At 41.7% G+C, this 18,504-nt stretch overlaps 2 protein-coding genes across 4 annotated transcripts in view; both read left to right on the top strand.

Annotated features, from left to right (window-relative positions):
- bin2b (bridging integrator 2b) overlaps nucleotides 1-17,679 on the top strand; it is a 32,267-nt gene extending 14,588 nt beyond the window's left edge. For all 3 annotated transcript variants that reach the window (XM_062455494.1, XM_062455447.1, XM_062455551.1), the window contains 8 exons: nucleotides 567-662; nucleotides 1,029-1,136; nucleotides 1,264-1,349; nucleotides 1,567-1,642; nucleotides 1,878-1,960; nucleotides 8,869-9,580; nucleotides 16,802-16,888; nucleotides 17,293-17,679. In XM_062455494.1, coding sequence (XP_062311478.1) covers nucleotides 567-662; nucleotides 1,029-1,136; nucleotides 1,264-1,349; nucleotides 1,567-1,642; nucleotides 1,878-1,960; nucleotides 8,869-9,580; nucleotides 16,802-16,888; nucleotides 17,293-17,397 — 1,353 coding nt within the window. In that variant the 3' untranslated portion in view covers nucleotides 17,398-17,679. The remainder of the gene's footprint in view (nucleotides 1-566; nucleotides 663-1,028; nucleotides 1,137-1,263; nucleotides 1,350-1,566; nucleotides 1,643-1,877; nucleotides 1,961-8,868; nucleotides 9,581-16,801; nucleotides 16,889-17,292) is intronic.
- On the top strand, nucleotides 4,388-7,452 carry LOC134022339 (E3 SUMO-protein ligase ZBED1-like). The gene is made up of 2 exons (XM_062463827.1): nucleotides 4,388-4,789; nucleotides 5,658-7,452. Exon 2 carries the CDS (start codon nucleotides 6,456-6,458, stop codon nucleotides 7,335-7,337), a length of 882 nt encoding a protein of 293 aa, XP_062319811.1. The 5' UTR covers nucleotides 4,388-4,789; nucleotides 5,658-6,455; the 3' UTR covers nucleotides 7,338-7,452.
- Nucleotides 17,680-18,504: the final 825 nt, after the last annotated feature.

Here is an 18,504-nt window from a genome sequence, read left to right as displayed (position 1 = left end):
GGACAACCCTTAATACACAAGGACAACCAATCAGTCCAAATCCTGAATGGGGTGTGAGAGCCATCAAGTTGAGACCATCCAGAAACTCCCGACTTTAGCATATGAGAGGTGGGGGCAAGTTTGACACCCAGCCTTACACCACCCCTAAGGATCCCTAAATATTTGGACTACGTAGACGACGCAAGTGTCAAAATGTTCGTCTTGGTCCCAATTGCGTTGCTTGTATAGGGATTTACATTCCGTTGTATGGTTTAGGCTGAACCGAGCCCTCAGCATTAGTACCGTAGCTAAAAGTCTAGGAGTTTTTTTTGTTGCTCTGCTCTGCGCTCAACTCTAAAAAAAGAAATAATACTCAAACATCTCCGCGACCTATTTAGTGGCTTAATAGTCGCGCAACACAACAAATCGATAATGAAATTCGTTGCCAACTCTTTTAATAAACGAATTTTATCGATTTTATCGATTCGTTGTTGCAGCCCTACAAATTACGTTTGCATCCTAAAAAGTGTCTCTGGTGATATCATGACTAATGCATTCTGGTGATACCTGACCATCATTCTGTTAAGAGTGAAGATCTTCTTTGGAACGACTATGAAGAGAAACTAGCTGACCAGATCGTGCACACCATGGAGAATTATAACAGCCAGTTTCCTGAGGTCAAGGTACATTTACATTTTACATTTAGTCATTTTAGCAGATGCTCTTATCCAGAGCAACTTACAGTAAGTACAGGGACATTCCCCCTGAGGCAAGTAGGGTGAAGTGCCTTGCCCAAGGACACAGTCATTTGTGCACGGCTGGGTATCGAACCGGCAACCTTCTGATTACTAGCCCTATTCCCTAACTGCTCAGCCACCTGACTCCCTAGGTTTATACTATACTCTTCCACTCTCCTCTCATATCTCCATTACTCAATATTATTACATCTGTTGATTACTGTATGTCCCCTGATTGACCACTAAGATAACAATACTTTTCTATAGGAATTATAATTTTTTGCATAGACTTTTTATACCTTTGTCTCTCAGGAGCGCATGGCCAAACGGGGTCGCAAGCTGGTGGATTACGACTCCTCGCGCCACCACTTGGAAGCGCTCCAGAGTGCCAAAAAAAAAGACGATGGGAAAATAGCCAAGGTATTGTAACTCCAGGGTTTTCAGTACTTGCATACATGAATAGGAATTCCTTCTGCTATTTTTTGGTGAAGCTATTTGAAAGTGTCAGTAAATAAAGTTATTTTATATTGTTTTTCTGTGTGATCAGGCAGAGGAGGAGTTCAACAAAGTACAGAGAGTCTTTGAGGAAATCAACAAAGAACTAAGAGAGGAGCTTCCAGTTCTCTATCAGAGGTAAAAGTATGCTGGTTTACAGCTAACGATCATAAAGGCTACATTCCATCAAGATCCAGGTAACCTTATGTAACATGATGTAGCCCATCATCCCTATCCAATCATCACCTAGAATGAAAAGATGTTATAAAACACACCTGTGCAAGGTTTGTATCCATCGAAATAGCAGTGCTATGAATTTAAGTTTATCTAAATATATTTTTGTGTGAAACATTAGCCGGATTGGATGCTACGTGACCGTATTTCAAAACATCTCCAACCTGAGGGACGTGTTCTACAAGGAGATGAGCGTGGTAAGAAAACCACCTTTACAATTTTATGAACATGGATCATCTCAAGATAAGCAAGATCAAGATATTTGCAATGCATATTATTTATGCATTGCATAATCTTTTCATTTACAGATATACATTTGAGTATGTACTGTATTCATATTTAGTTTATAGTGTCTTCTTTTTCAAATCACAAATCACTGCATGAAAACAGCCTATAAGCATAAAAGGTGATGCAGCATGCTTCTCTTTTCAGCTGAACCATGAGCTATACAATGTGATAAAGAAACTTGATTCTCAGCATTCAGGGAAAGCCTTTATCATCAAAGGCCTCAACAGGTAGGTCTGCCAAGTTCACACACCACCTTGTGGGTACTTCATAAACGGTTAGCTGTTAGGGCCGAAGGTTTCTTCTGGTTAACCATCTAAAATCTGCATAAAAGTTTAGAATCTAAATATGAAGTATAATTGGGTGTGCTTTGCCTTTGGCAAGGGCACAACATTTGTTCTCTTACATATATCTTATTATTATTATTTTCCCACCCCTAAGGATCAGTCAATATTTGGACTACATAGACAACGGCGGTGTCAAAATTTTCGTCTTGGTCACGATTGCGTTGCTTCTATTGGGATTTACGTTCCGTTGCACGGTTTAGGTTTTAGTTTTTGTGGCGAAAGTGAAGCTAACGGTGGCTAACTTGCTAGCCACAGTCACTAGAGTCACGAAAACACGTGTGACTACCTAAACACGTGTGACTACCTGTAGCGGAACATTAGTTTAGCAGCTCCAGAGAATGTCTAATATATTAAACAGGCTCTGAGCAGCTCGTTAACTTCTGGGAGATATAGCTAGGCTTTACCTAAAACGGCAGACAGCTGCAGAAACACCACAAGCAAAAAAGCTAGGCTGATAACTATTTACTATTTTAATTTGTGATGTGAAATGTAACGTACAATATGAGCGGATATAATTAAGAAGTACATCTACTTTCGGAAACAGTAGTCTACTATTTTACTGATGCATTAGCTAGCATCATGACATTAGCCTCTGTTGCCCGGGCGACACATACGACAGCGGTCTGTGATGCAGGGCCGGCCCAAGGCATAAGCGAACTAAGCGGCTGCTTAGGGCCCCCGTGGCCACCAGAGGGCCCCCAAGAGCACATGAAATTACAGTTTGATGTACCGTGTTTCTTCGCTGCACCAAAAATGTACATTGTGTAATAAACGCCGCCCCAGAAATACGGTAGGAGTAGCATGTCCTGAAATACCTAGTAGCAGAATGTCATTTTAATGAACATTCTCTTGTGTTGCACTAGGAGTACACTGTTAGCTAAATACGTTTCAAATATCACATCAACATACCTTACCTGGCAAATTAGTATAGCTAGCTAGAGACTAGCTGTTAAGCTGCATAGAAGGGAAGCTTATGAAAAAATTGCCAGAAAACGGAATAGCAGTCTAGCCTATTTATTGAAAGAACTGGAGAAGCACCTGTGCTCTTTTGTTAGCAAGCTTGTTTACAGGCTACAGTAGGTAGTCTAGGTGTTTTCGCTATCTAGCTGTTCTTGCAGCTAACTTCCTTGCAAATCAGCGTTAATAAAAAGCAGATGAGATAGAGCTAGCTAGTCTAACTAACATTGACATTTGCTCGTTGCTTAATCGGTGATCTAGAAGACCGTACTTTTCAAATATTTAAGAACATTTAATGTAGCTAACTAACACGTTAGCATGCTAGCGCAGCTATCCTAGAATACCGTATTTCTTCGATTAAACGCTGCCCTCAAATAAACGCCGCCCACGAATAAACGGCACAACAAAAATGGAAAAAATTATGTGTAATAAATTTAATAGAAGAAATACGGTAATTAAGAAAAAATATATATAATTGGCGATGCCGAGGGGTCCCCAAATAAATTCTGCTTAAGGCCCCATAAAGGCCTGGGCCGGCCCTGCTGTGATGCATCCGTTTTCAATCGTTAAAATAAACATTCCTCACAAATAAATTTTTGTTGTAGGATTTATTATTAATAATTTATTGATAATAATTTATTTTATATTATTAAAAGTAAATGATTTTTTGGTGAAATTATCATTACCTGTGGTTTCAAACCAATGTAGCTCACTGCAATGCTGTATGCCAGACAGTCAAGTAAAAAAAGCATCTCGGAAGCCAAACGGCGACAGAACATGTTCGGAACTCCCCTTAGTTTCCACCAGAGCCATGTTCTGTAATAAATGTCAAGCTTATTTACGTTATTTACCAGAGCCATAGGTTTCCACTAATGAAAAACTTGATTTAACTATCTGACTACCAACCTGAACTTCATTGCCACAGCCTAAACTTTGTCAATCTGTTCATAAAAAAACGTAATTTCTGCCTAAACCGTACAACGGAACGTTGAATCGAATTCAAGCAACGCAATCGCTACCAAGACGAACACAACAGTAGTCGTTAGTAGTAGTCAAGTACAATTTACCTGTGTCAGCTTCTCTACACAGGGCTATATCGCATTTTGCGTTGTTACTGACAATGATCGCTACCAGTGAGCTTTTTATGAATGAGCGATTTTCCCCTAAATAAATGTCAAGCTTATTTACGTTTTTGGGGGCATATTTTCAGTTAGCAGATGGTACTGTTTGAATCGCGATTCCATCTGAGATAGCTACTGCCGGTCACAACGTTGTTGTTAGAATAAGCTTCAAAGGGGGTTCTTTATTAATGAGTGAATGCAATATGAGTAGGGATGTCACGAGAACCGATACTTACAACACCTTTCGATGCTAAAATAACAAAACACCGACGATGCACATTTTTTTGAAGCACCGTGAGCGCCGATGCCAGATGTTAGCATCGGTGCTGCGCCTCTTCTGGAACTGATGGGGGCAGTATTCTGGACTGTTCCAGCCGACGTTTACATTCAGAAAACCAAGATGGAAACTGCAGCTGCAGAGATCGCCCCACCTCGACTCGTTGAAAAGAAAGGCACAAAAAGTTGTGTTTGGAAGTATTTTGCGTTTGAGGCAGATGACAGTGGGGTTATAATTAATCCGAAGAAGCCACTTTGTAAAACATGCTACCGTGGTCTTCAGACCAAGGGAGGTAATACTTCCAATTTAGCCAAACACCTGAAAGACCGTCATCCGGATTTGTTCAAAGAATTCAAGGTGAGTTCTGATTCATATTGACAACATCCAAAGAATGTACTTTTTCAGTTTTTTTAATCTGTCATACTGAAATACGGAATAGGGAGTCAGGTGGCTGAGCGGTGAGGGAATCGGGCTAGTAATCCGAAGGTTGCCAGTTCGATTCCCGGTCATGCCAACTGATGTTGTGTCCTTGGGCAAGGCACTTCACCCTACTTGCCTCGGGGGAATGTCCCTGTACTTACTGTAAGTCGCTCTGGATAAGAGCGTATGCTAAATGACTAAATGTAAATGTAAAATACACGTTACATGATGTTTGAGATGGTGGGCACATGTGTTATTTAAGCAATAAGGTACGAGAGGCAGTACTTTATAATGGCTTATGTTATGTAGCCTACGTAGTTTAGGTCAGCTATGCTGTTTTAACGTTAGCATAGCCTACAATTGGTTAGAAGGAGAGAAATGTATGCAGCCCTGTATCTTGCAAGAATCATGTCAAAACTAGCAAAATTCACTGAATGTCCTAGTTTAATATAGTTACAAATGAATATGCAATTGGTTTGACAAAACACGATGAGCCATTTTTTTTTTTACGATGCCATAGACTCATGTATAGCCTAAAAGACGATTTGCGAGTGACAGAATTTCGCCGCGACCACAACGAACATTGATTTATTTTGTATTTAATACATCCTTTAAGAAGCTTTAGTCTTTAGTGGTAAAGATTTTCAAATGGCTGCATCTACTAATAGGTGTGTGCGTGCGTGGGCTGGAGCCAATGTGCAGGGCAGGCAGGTGCTTGTGCATTATAGGTGCCTGTGCTCTTTCTATTGAATGAATTAATAGTGAATTCACTATATTAACTGAAATGTCAATTTTCCTTTTCCAGTTTCAGCCAGAGGATGACGTCCAGGAGACAACTCAGCCAACTCGAAGTCAGCAATCACAGCCAACCATAACCGAGGCTCTAGGGAAGCACACAAAATGAGAGAAATTCAAATGAGGCCAGGAGATTGGATAGAAGTGTAGCAGAGTTCATATGTATCGACCAAATCCCTGTCTACATTGTTGAAAAAAACGGATTTCAGCAAATGCTCCATAAATTCAATCCCAGATATCAACTTCCAAGTAGAAATTATTTCATGTACACAGAAATACCAAAAATCTACAGTGAAACAAGGGACCTGATCACACAATATCTCAAAGAAAAGCCATTCTATGCATGCACAACTGACCTGTGGACAAGCAGAGCTGCAGACACGTTCATGTCCATTACCATGCAATACATAACACAGTCATGGGAGTTGCACTCCTGGTGTTTAGGCTGTAGTGGCCTGAACTCAGACCACACAGGTGACAGTTTGAGGGAGGCATTTGACAAAGTAGTTACTGAGGAGTGGAAGTTGGACATTGCAAAACTAGCAGGCATCACAACAGACAATGCATCCAACAACCAAAAGGCTTTTAAAGATGACTACACATGGATCCCTTGTTTTGGCCACAACTTGCACCTGGCCGTTAACAAAGCCATCAACATCGACAGGGTATCTACAGCCCTGTCAAGGCTGCGCAGAACCATATCTGCCTTCACCAGGTCATCAAAGCTGTCGCGACAACTCAAAACAAAACAAAAACAGAACACAATTTGATACATGATGCACCCACCCGTTGGAATTCCTCTTATGATATGGTGGAGAGATTTGTGGAGCAGCAGCAAGCTCTGTGTGCAGTCCTGGCAGAGGACAGAAAAAAATTGCACCTGATGCCAAAAGACAATGACATCACAATCCTAGAAACACTGAAAGAAGTCCTTGAGCCACTGAGTCCTTTTACAGATGCACTCAGTGGTGAGAAGCACACTACTCTCTCCTCTGTCTTACCGCTGTTATGGAAGATGCTCTCTTGTCTCAGGGATAAGGAGGATGACACTCTACTTACTAGAGAGATGAAGAGCTTAGTAAGGGAAAGCCTCAACCAACGTTATGAGAATAGGGAGGTGCAGCTTCTGCTAAACACTGCCACCTACCTAGATCCGAGATTTAAGGCCAGTTTTGTTGCTCTGGAGGATGACGTGAAGCAAAGTCTCTTGGAGCAAGTGGGGAATACCGATGATGGAGCTGGTACATCTGAAACCACCATGGCAACAGGAGCAGAGGCCTTGAGCCAAAGCAGGCCATCTAAAAAGTCAAAGACTGATTTGAAGCATCTGCTTTCAGCAATTCAAGGCGAGAACAAGGGCAGTGATGTCACATCATCTCAAGCAGGGCTCTCCACACAAGATAAGTTAAATGGAGAGTTCCTGGTATATAGCAAAATGCCAGAACTGAGCGCAGACGAAGATCCCCTCATCTGGTGGAAAATGAATGGAGGCCCAATACCTCAACTTGCAGAATTTGCAAGGAGGTATCTCTGCATTGCAGCTTCAAGCTGTGCTTCCGAAAGGGTCTTCAGTGTCTCAGGAATCATTGTCAGTCCAAGACGTTCCCGACTTACCCAAGACAATGTTAACATGTTAGTTTTCCTCAGTAAAAACCTTGAACTAGCCAAGAAAAGTTGTGAAATGCTGTGAAAAATTATGCAATTTTGCCAAAACTCATGTTCATCTTGTTAGCTGAATGGCTTAATTGCACTTTATTATGTTGTGCTATGCTCTATTGCCCTTGTTTTGTATGTCTTATGACATTTTGCTATTTTTCAAATATTTTAATAAAGAAGTTCATGTTTCAAGTTCATGGAATCCTTTTTTTTAACCGTGGTATCGAAATTGGCATCGAGAATCGTGTTATTTTACTGGTATTGGCACCGACTACTGAATTTTTGGTATCGTGTCTGAAGGAAAAACTTAAAAGGACGTTTAAGTCAGAGGACAATTTTTCAGAGGACAATTTTTACACCGGTCTGCCAAATGTATTCGTTTTGATTCAAGTATGAGGCTGATGAAGCCGATCACCATTCCCTCTTGCAGGGGAAATGAGAAGACAACTATTTCATTCTACACTTCACTCTTAATATTTTGCATTGTAAATCAGCAAACAAATTATGCTTTTAAATCTATGTAATCTTTATAAATAATAAGTATGCATTTTTATATAAAATATAGCCTACAGAAATATCAGTTGTAAAAATGTCATTAAAAAACGGACCCCTCTGCAACAGACGCAAGCAAGCACACCCTACAATTTCCCCAGAAATTGTACCCTCTCTAGTTGGTTATGTAATGTTGGATAGAACGGTGGAACAGTCACTGTATCAACTCACATACTATTGTGCAATCAGCGTCAGTTGCTTAAAAAAAAAAAAAAATGAAAACATGTCGCGCCACAAGTTATTTGCACTCGCACAAATGCTTCTGTAAGGAGTTGGAAAAGATGGGAGGTCGGCAAACTTTTCAATTTTCGCACACAACTTTGTGCGTCGTTTATCAAGTAGGCCTACAAAAACAAAATATTTTGAACAGAAAACGTGGCTGGCTACTACCCACAACGTAGCCCAAATGTCACTGCGCCCTTAAAGGTGCAGCGTCCACTTGAACGTGTCCAGTGAATTATGTAAATGTCTGCTACACTCCCAAATATATTTTGAGGTTGCACAGATTACATTTCAGGAGCATATGCGACCAAAAGGGCCGCAATTTTAAGCCTTAAAAAATCAAATATGAGTAAGCCTCTCCATATGGTCATTTTATATAAACTATATATTCATTGAATTTAAAGAAAATGTGCCATATTGTGATATGAATTATTATTGGGATATGAAAGGATCTATATGAAGATATGAGATGTTGGTCATATAGCACCACCCTACTGTGAACTCAAAGCAGCACTTTATCAGTAATACATTTAAAATGGGGAAAATATGAACAATTGCGTGGCAAGTCGTTTTAACGTGTGCTCCACTAAATATTCTGCCTGTGCCCTTACAATCTTCAGTTAGGGGCTACAATGCTCCTAGTAAAAAAGGTTAGTCGGGAGCCCTGTAAGCAGTTTCAAAATGAGTACATGTACAAGCCGTTTAAAATGATGTGGAATGCTTTATGTGAAAATTGTGTCCCTCAGTCTTTCACTCAGATGTAAATGTGTCTTTGTCTTTTTACTTTTAAGTGGGACTAAATCAAGCAAGAAGATGAAGTCCCTGGTTATCTCTGCCCCCATTCCTTGCAACACAGCCTTCCCAACAGACCACACCTCTCTCCATACCTCCTTGGCTCCCAGTGGCAAAGATTCTGACCCCTTTGCCCATCCACAAAGTATCTTGGAGGAGTTCTCTCAGGAAGTCGATGGCAGCAGCCGGGGAAGGTCTCCTCAACTCACCACGGGCATTTCTGAAATGTCAGACTTGGAGGAGCTGAGCTACATGGGTCCTGGGATGCCCAAACGCCAGTCCATGTGCGACAGTGAGAATTCCACCCCAAGCGATGGCACCAGTGAAGGTCCCAGCCACCCAGAGAGTATGGCACAGGAGGAAGACCAGGTTAATAGCCAATCTGAGGGCTTGGAGCAGGTGTATAGCCAATCTGAGGAGACGTCAGATCCAAAGGTGACTCCATCTAAGTTTATGGAGAGTGATATGCCAGCTTCACAGCCCAAACCAGAGAACGCAAATGTGGCTGAACCTAGGCAGATTGCCAAACTGCCACCCATACCTGCTCCTCCCCTTTACTCAAATAGACACTCCCTCCCTCCTGTGGAGGACAGCCAAGTGGGGGAACAGAAGAAGGATGATAAGGGCGATGGGGTTTCTCAGCAACTCCCCTCAGACACCAAAAGCACTGGTCATGACATTTACCTAAATCCACCTGGCTTCCTTTACAAGGTAAGGCATCTTTTTTACACAAACATTTAAGGGAATGTAGAAGAGTAAAAAAGAATGAACAATGCATTGATGAGTTATAATTTGTGTCAGCATTGTTTGGTGTGAAAATGGTCTGATAACAGATAACAGAAGGCAGCTGTCCCTTAATTAACAAAACATACACTACTATTCAAATTGACCATCAATAGTGCATCATTGTTTAAGGAAGACACTACACGGTGAAAAAAATATACAAAATATAAGTCAAGTGATACAGCCTAGTGGGCTAGTTCAAATTAGTATCCTTTACAAAAAAAAACATTTTAGCATGGACGCTGCCCGCATTGTGCCAGCCAATGAAAGTCAACAAACAAGCTAGTGCAACTCCAGAGGAAGCAAACAATCGTTGGAGTAAACTGCTTTTGTTGGCAAGTGTTGGATGTCTGAAAATAACGCCAGTGGGGTCGATTTGCCGGACGAAGAAGAATTGGTTAAAAAAGTCTTCCAAACTCTTCTGTTGTTTGGAAATGGTTTGGTTTCAAGTTATCCGACATCGACCAACAAACAGTACTCTGTAAGTTGTGTCGTTGAATTGTGCAAGCCAAAGGTGGAAACACTAGCAATCTTTTTCACCACCTGAAAGCCATGCATGTGCGCGAATATGAACAATCTACTAGAATGCGTTTAACAAATCCCCTGGGCAGCGGACCAATTCCCAAAAGGTCCACAAGCCAGAGACCCACACTCGGCTATCAATCAAAGCATCATTTGTTATTGGTATTCCCTATGACAAGAAGAGCATGAGGTGGAATGAAATAACGAGTGCAACTAGAGAGGGTACAATTTCTGTGGAAATTGTAGGGTGTGCTTGCTTGCGTCTGTTGCAGGTGGGTCCGTTTATTAACTGTTATTTTTACAACTGATATTTCTGTATATTTTATATAAAAATGGCTACTTATTATTTATGAAGATTGCATAGATCTAAAAGCATACATTTGTTGCTGCTCATTTACAATTCAAAATACAAAAAGTAAAGTGTAGAATGAAACGGTTGTCTTCTCATTTCCCCTGCAAGAGGGAATAGTGATGAGCTTTAGCAGCCTCAGTTGAAAAGTTGGATCAAACGAAGATATTGGACAATCCAGTGTAAAAACGTTCCTAACCTCTATGACTTCAACGTCACCTTACGTGTTTCCCTTGTAGTGATATTTTCAAGCATTTAGCCTACTTATATTGCATTCATTCATTAAGAACCCCTTTTGAAACAAGCTGAACCCCCTTTGAAACAAGCTATTCTAACAACATTGTCTCCGGCAGTATTTCAGATGGAATTGCGATTCAAACAGTACCATGTGCTAACTGAAATGATATGCCCCCAAAAACGTAAATAAGCTTGACATTTATTTAGGGGGAAATGGCTAAAGCGCCGAAAATGAGAACTTTTCTTTTGACAAAGTTTAGGCTGTGGCATTGAAGACAGTGACGCACCACACAAGCTTGAGTTTAAATACATAATGTAATGTGACATTACTTACTGTACATGCAAGTCTTGATTTGCTTAAATCTACATGTGCTGCTAGTACACCACGACACGATACATTTACATTTATTCATTTAGCAGACTCTTTTATCCAAAGCGACTTCCAAGAGAGAGCTTTACAAAGTGCATAGGTCACTGATCATAACAACAAGATAGCCACAAAAACATTGCGAGTAGCCAAAACATGAAGCACACATTGTGAACAACCAAAGTAAGTGCCAAAGGGAAGAACCATAAGAGCATGTAGTTAAACAAGTTACAATTAAACAACATGAACCGCTATAAGTGCAAGTGTACCTGTGGAAAAAACAAGCAACAATAATAAAAACAATATATCACAGCGAGTACAACATTTTTAAATCAGTTACCACTAACCACAAGAGCAACAAGTCTCTAAGCAAGAGTCATTGTGATCCTTGAGGAAACTAACATCGGGTCAAACGAACCATTCCTAAGTACCGTTGTACTCCCGGAACAAGTGCGTCTTGAGCCTTTTCTTGAAGTTGGAGAGACAGTCAGTGTCTCTGATGGAGGTGGGGAGTTGATTCCACCACTGGGGGGCCAGACAGGAGAAGAGCTTGTGTTGGGACCGCCAGGCGGTTGTCTGAAGAAGACCGTAGGTGACGGGTGGGGGTGTAAGGCTGCAGGAGAGACTTGATGTAGACGGGTGCAGTCCCGTTCACTGCTCGGAAGGTCAGTACCAGGGTCTTGAATCTGATACGGGCCATGATAGGTAGCCAGTGGAGAGAGATGAGGAGCGGGATAACATGGGAGCGTCTGCGTTCTGAATCCTCTGAAGAGGGCGGGTTGCACATGCTGGGAGACCAGCGAGCAGCGAGTTGCAATAGTCCAACTTGGAGAGGACAAGTGCTTGGACTAGCAGCTGGGTGGAGTGCTCAGACAGGTATCTCCTGATCTTCCGGATGTTGTAGAGGGTGAATCTACACGACCGGGAGACTGCAGCAATGTGGGCCGTGAGGGAGAGCTTGTCGTCCATGGTAACCCCGAGGTTCCTGGCAGAGGACGAAGGGGTCACCGTCGCAGATCCCAGGGTGATTGAGAGATCGTGGGAGATGGAGGGTTTAGCCGGGATGATGAGAAGTTTTGGTTCTGTTTTGGCGAGGTTCAGCTGGATGTGGTGCTCGGTCATCCAGGCGGAGATGTCTGTGAGGCAGGCCTCAATCCTAGCTGAGATCCCCGGATCGGTCGGGGAGAACGACAGGTACAGCTGCGTGTCGTCAGCGTAGCAGTGGTAGGAGAAGCCATGGGAGGTGATTATTGGTCCAAGTGAGGTGGTGTACAGAGAGAAGAGGAGGGGTCCCAGGACGGAGCCCTGTGGGACACCAGTGGAGAGCTGGCGAGGGCCTGACAGTTTGCCTCGCCAGGAGACCTGGTAGGATCTTCCCGACAGGTAGGATGAGATCCAATGGAGTGCAGTGCCAGTGATGCCCATCTCAGAAAGTCTGGAGAGCAGGATCTGGTGGTTAACCGTATCAAACGCTGCAGAAAGGTCCAGCAGAATGATGACGGATGACCTGGAAGCCGCTCTGGCAGACTGGAGGGCAGTGGTGACTGAAAGGAGGGCAGTCTCTGTGGAGTGGCCAGTCTTGAAACCCGATTGGTTGGGGTCAAGCAGGTTGTTCTGAGAAAGTTTGACAGTTGGTTAGATACAGCACGTTCAATTGTTTTTTAAAAGAAGGGTAACAGTGATACCGGTCTGTAGTTCTGGAGGACAGCAGGGTTAAGGGAGGGTTTTTTGAGTAGATGGGTAACTCTAGCCTGTTTGAAGGCAGAGGGGAAGGTGCCGGAGGTAAGAGAGGAGTTTAGGACATGGAGAAGAAAAGTTATGATGGAGGGGGAGATGGTTTGAAAGAGAGGGGAGGGGATAGGATCAAGGGGACAGGAGATGGGGTGATGAGAGAGAATGAGGTCAGAGATCTCTGCCTCAGACAGGGGAGAAAAAGAGTTTAGACATTTAGTTGGGTCAGTCATGGAGGGTCAGAGGGTAGGAAAGGTGGGTTTAGGGAACCGACTGCTAATGTCGGTGACTTTTTTCTCAAAGAAGGAGGAGAAGTCGTCTGCTGTCAGGGTGGAGGGAGGGGGTGGGGGAGGTGGGTTAAGAAGGGTGGAGAAGGTAGAAAAAAGTTTGTGGGGGTTTGAAGCGGAGTTAATTTTGTTCAGAAAGTAGAGGGTTTTAGCACCAGTTATGTGAGAAGAGAAGGATTTGAGGAGATTTATTCATCTTCGTCTTTGCTACAGATAACATATCAACGTTAACCGATACAAATGCTGCTAATGCTTGCTAGGTACACCTATAATGACGCCGTAACATGCCACGATATTATAACTAATTATATTAGGCTATAATTACGTTTGTCATGCCATGAGCATAATAGCGTTCATTACAAAATGGTTAAATCTGCTTTAAAATAACGGAAATGAACTCTTCAAACAACCATCATGTATTTGTGCAACCATTTGTAAAACTTGTTAGAATAAAGGCAGACAACTGTAGATTATCAAGTACTTTCTCCTTGTTCTCATTCAGGTCAGGTAAATCAGCGATTTGCTGATGTTCCCTTTTGTGCTCGTCCCCTGTTCGTATCCGCGAGCACGTTTCCAGACAACTTTTCTTGACGTAAGCAAATAAATGGGGTGCTAGTTTACCCATTTTGGATTGGTTTCAAATTTAGCAAAAATCAGGAAAAATTATTCTATGAAAAAACTAGTAGTATGAGCCAGGTTCGAGAATCGAACAAAAATTATTGGGGGAGATAGTTTTAGATATGTTGACTGGAGTTAATAGAATAAAAACGACCGGACGAGTCGTTCGTTTTAGCCTACATCCACAGACTAAATAGAATTAATAGGCTAATCTCGGGCATTGCATTGTACACAGGATATATTTTTCTTTGTTTGACCTGGTAAACCATGAATAGGCTACATATTTCAGGCTGTTTTCGGAAGAAGCAATTTGCACCAACAAGTTAACACATAACTTGAACCATAATCGGGCCAGGTACAGTGCAATGTAGTCAGTACAAAAATACTGGGTGTCAAAACACATCTAGGATAAGTCAAGAAAGCAGGATTCTGGAATTTGATCGAGTGCGAATATTGTTTTCTTATATTTTTCTTCACTGTGGTGAAATAACCGGCACTCAACGCTTCTAATGATTAACACAAAACAATCACACCTCTCTTAAAGCGTGAAAAGGTCTAAAATCTTTGAAGCCGGATATCTGGGCTAGAGCTTTCCAAGTTTATCAACATTCAGATACGCGTGTCTTCAAATATTTTCAGTTTTCAATGTATGACACATCATTTGAAATCTTACAATCTGCACTTTAACAGTCTGTAAAAAACGATGAAATTAGTTGGCCGACAACCGCCCTTTTCACCAGAGCGTGTCACATCACCGCAGTCTGGGTTCAAAAATAGCCCAGGCCCTTTACTGCATGTCATCCCACCCCTCTCTCTCCTCCTGAGTTTCCTGTCTCCTCTACACTGTCCCTATACAAACTAAAGGCAGAAATGCCTCTAAAAATTGATTTAAAAAAATTATAGCCTACACTCCGATGTTATCCATAGTGCCACAAAAGCCAGAGAGAGGGATGCATTTATTTCCCCCCGACAGCTTCACATTTTCTTGATCTCAAACTTGTCACTCTCTTGTCATGTGTCTGATATGTTTTTAGATAAAGCGCAGGCATCTCCAACACTGCCTTTCTTCTTGAGAGAAGCATATTCCAACCTTAACTCGTGTGGGCTAAGAGCACCATTCACATCAAATGAGACGTTCCTGGTTCTGTGTTGAAGATGTGTAGATGCAGTGTTTCCCATACATTGACTTATTTGTGGCGGGCCGCCACAATAAAAATGTTGACTGCCACAAATTTGGCCGTTGGCCCACTGACAAAGAAATGATCAGTCTATAATTTTAATGGTAGGTTTATTTATAACAGTGAGAGACAGAATAACAACAAAATCGAGAAAAATGCATGTAAAAATTGTTATAAATTGATTTGCATTTTAATGTGAAATAAGTATTTGACCCCTCTGCACAACATGACTTGGTACTTGGTGGCAAAGCCCTTGTTGGCAGTCACAGAGGTCAGACGTTTCTCTTAGTTGGCCTCCAGGTTTGCACACACCTAGGAGGGATTTAGTCCCACTCCTCTTTGCAGATCTTCTCCAAATCATTAAGGTTTCGAGACTGACTTGAGCCTTCAGCTCCTTCCACAGATTTTCTATGGGATTAAGGTCTGTAGACTGGCTAGGCCACTGCAGGACCTTAATGTGCTTCTTCTTGAGCCACTCCTTTGTTGCCTTGGCCGTGTGTTCATTGTCATGCTGGAATACCCATCCACGCCCCATTTTCCATGCCCTGGCTCAGGGAAGGAGGTTCTCAGCAAAGATTTGACAGTACATGGCCCCTTCCATTGTAGCTTTGATGCGGTGAAGTTGTCCTGTCCCGTTATCAGAAAAACAAACCCAAAGCATAATGTTTCCACCTCCGTGTTTGACAGTGGGGATGGTGTTCTTGGGGTCATAGGCAGCATTCCTCCTCCTCCAAACACGGCGAGTTGAGTTGATGCCAAATAACTCGATTTTGGTCTCATCTGACCACAACACTTTCTCCTCTGAATCTTTCCGATGTTCATTGGCTAACTTCACATGTGCTTTCTTGAGCAGGGGGACCTTGCGGGCACTGCAGGATTTCAATCCTTCACAGTGTAGTGTGTTACCAATTGTTTTCTTGGTGACCATGGTCCCAGCTGCCTTGAGATCATTGACAAGATTGTCTTGTGTAGTTCTGGGCTGATCCCTCACCATTTTCATGATCATTGCAACTCCACGAGGGGAGATCTTGCATGGAGCCCCAGATTTAGGGAGATTGACAGTTCTTTTGTTTCTTCCATTTGCAAATATTTGCACCAACTGTTGTAACCTTCTCACCGAGCTGCTTGGCGATGGTCTTGTAGCCCATTCCAGCCTTGTGTAGGTCTACATCCTTGGACAGCTCTTGGTCATGGTGGAGAGTTTGGAATCTGATTGATTGATTGCTTCTGTGGACAGTTGTCTTTTATATAGGTAACAAACTGAGATTAGGAGCACTCCCTTTGAGTGTGCTCCTAATCTCAGCTCGTTACCTGTATAAAAGACACCTGGGAGCCAGAAATCCTTCTGTGAGAGGGGGTCAAATACTTATTTCATTCATTAAAATGCCAATCAATTCATAATCTTTTTTTAAATTTTCTGGATTTTTTTTGTTGATATTCTGTCTCTCACTTTTCAAATAAACCATTAACATTATAGAATTATCATTTCCTTGTCAGTGGGCAAACGTACAAAATCAGCAGAGAATTTAAAAAAATATTCCCTCACTGTATCTTATGTTAGAATGCCAATTTGTGTGGAATTTGGGATAAATCTACAGGCTGGAATAGACAAAGTATAGTAAAAACATAATAATAAATGTTTTCTAATAAACACATTATGGAAGCAAAATAGCAGAAAATCTTAAAATTGACCAGTACTGTACATGAAAAAACACTATTTTTGCCTGCCGTGTCTGGCCTAACATCATTATTTACTTTGATTTGATTAATGAAAAGCACTTTGTAAAATGCTATACAAATAAAGTGTACTTAGAGTGAAAAGCAACAAGTTCTATGTAATGTGTGTCTAATTGACAACAGGTATTGGCATTAGAGGGTTCTGGAGAAGGACAGTTGCAGTTCAGTAAGGGAGACATCATTCTGGTCCTGGCTGACACAGAGGAAAAGGTTTGCATGCTCAATTGTGTTTACAGACCCTCTGCCTACAGTGTGCCCTAGAGTACTGCTCAAGTCCATTCAAGTTTCTAAACCCTGTGTACACAGTCATCTGGTAAAATGTGTTTTTCAGCTGGTACAGCTGAGAGTTGTTGTAATATACTACCCTATTAAAAGTGACAGTTAAAAACAGACTGACACAAAATAAGTAATTTAGCTAAATATGATACTAAAATGTTTTAAATAAAAATATTGACACTTGCTTGGAGGGAGCAAGCTATGGTGACCCCAATGGAGTTGCAAATATGGAAAAGTCTGGATTGATTTCATGTTTATTTATAAAGAGTTTTAGCAGATGTCTCGTTGAATGTGACAACTTAACTTTTGCCGTCTTGTTTATCCCTTTACTTCTACAGCAGAAGGGAATGGTGAGGGGAGTGAGAGAGGAGAGCTGGATGCAATACAGGGATCTAGCAGACCACTCGGGTGCCGTCTCCAACAATCTAATTCAACCAATCTAGTCTTGAGTGAATCAACAGAAGCTTCTTGGGGCAATGACTTTGTGTGACACAAACGTTGGCAGTCAACCTTGATGTCAAGGGCTGAGAAGAGAGAAATACCCCTCCAGTGGTATTGGAGTGTGTGGGGGGGGGAGAAAGATGTTACATAGTTTTTTTAAGTTTGAACAAATCTCTGAGACCTTGTGACTTGCAGTATTTGTAAAGGTAAATAAAAAATGCTATACATTGACTCGATTTGAAAACTGAAAAGATTTGATTAATAAAGTTATCCAAATGGAAGAAGCTGGATATTATCACTGGATTATTACCGTATTTTACGGAAAATAAGCCGCGGCTTGTACTTCAATTTAATAGTTTTTTTGTGCTTGTGCGGCTTATATTTCGAAGCGGCTTATAGTCAGTTTTTAGAAGAAAAAAGTGGCTTCTCTCAAGATCTCTACTGACCGTGCAGCTAATTTTATGCTCAACACTTGAATGGGGGCTTATTACTTGAAAGAGGAATTATTTACTGTTTTCTCAGTTACACTATAAGGGCTTGGAAATACAGTGACTTGCTAAAGTAGGCAAATGGCTAGTAGAACATAACATTTCATAATAATTTCAGTTAATCAAACAGCTGCAAACCCAGTGAAATGTTATAGGCTAGGCTAGCTAGCAAAATAACGCTAGCATCGCTAACAACATTACTAATTCAACTTTGGTAGTCTAACCGAGCTCTTTATAAGTTTGTTTTAGATATAATTGAATATGATAGTGTGGACAATAAGACACGGACGCGGTCTCTTTTCATAACTTGTATTTTACCACTGCTCTTCTCAGTAGCGGAGAGAGCGTGGGTGCGGCTGCCCCAGGGCCCCGTGCCTGTCAGGGGGCCCCCAAACGCCACTGAGCTTGCGTCACTTGACGAGAAAGGAGCCCTCGCTAAGTGACATAACTCATGTGGTTGCTGAATAAGGCTACTTACGGCTAAATGATTTGCAAATCCAGCTCTTCTTATCAAACCTAACCGTCACTTAACTCATGGTTACAATGGTAAACCAGCACAATAATAACAATTACCAGGCAACAAAACACTACATTCTAAGCAGACTCATTAAAAAAACTAAA

Source organism: Osmerus eperlanus, chromosome 1, assembly GCF_963692335.1.
Source record: "Osmerus eperlanus chromosome 1, fOsmEpe2.1, whole genome shotgun sequence".
In the NCBI taxonomy this organism is placed as follows: domain Eukaryota; kingdom Metazoa; phylum Chordata; class Actinopteri; order Osmeriformes; family Osmeridae; genus Osmerus; species Osmerus eperlanus.
The sequence above is the reverse complement of the archived record's forward strand: the minus strand, read 5'-3'. Positions and strand labels throughout refer to the sequence as shown.

Bases quoted from the DNA above. Each gene is read 5' to 3' on its own strand.
- LOC134022339 (XM_062463827.1), top strand. From the start codon at position 6,456: ATGGTGGAGAGATTTGTGGAGCAGCAGCAAGCTCTGTGTGCAGTCCTG.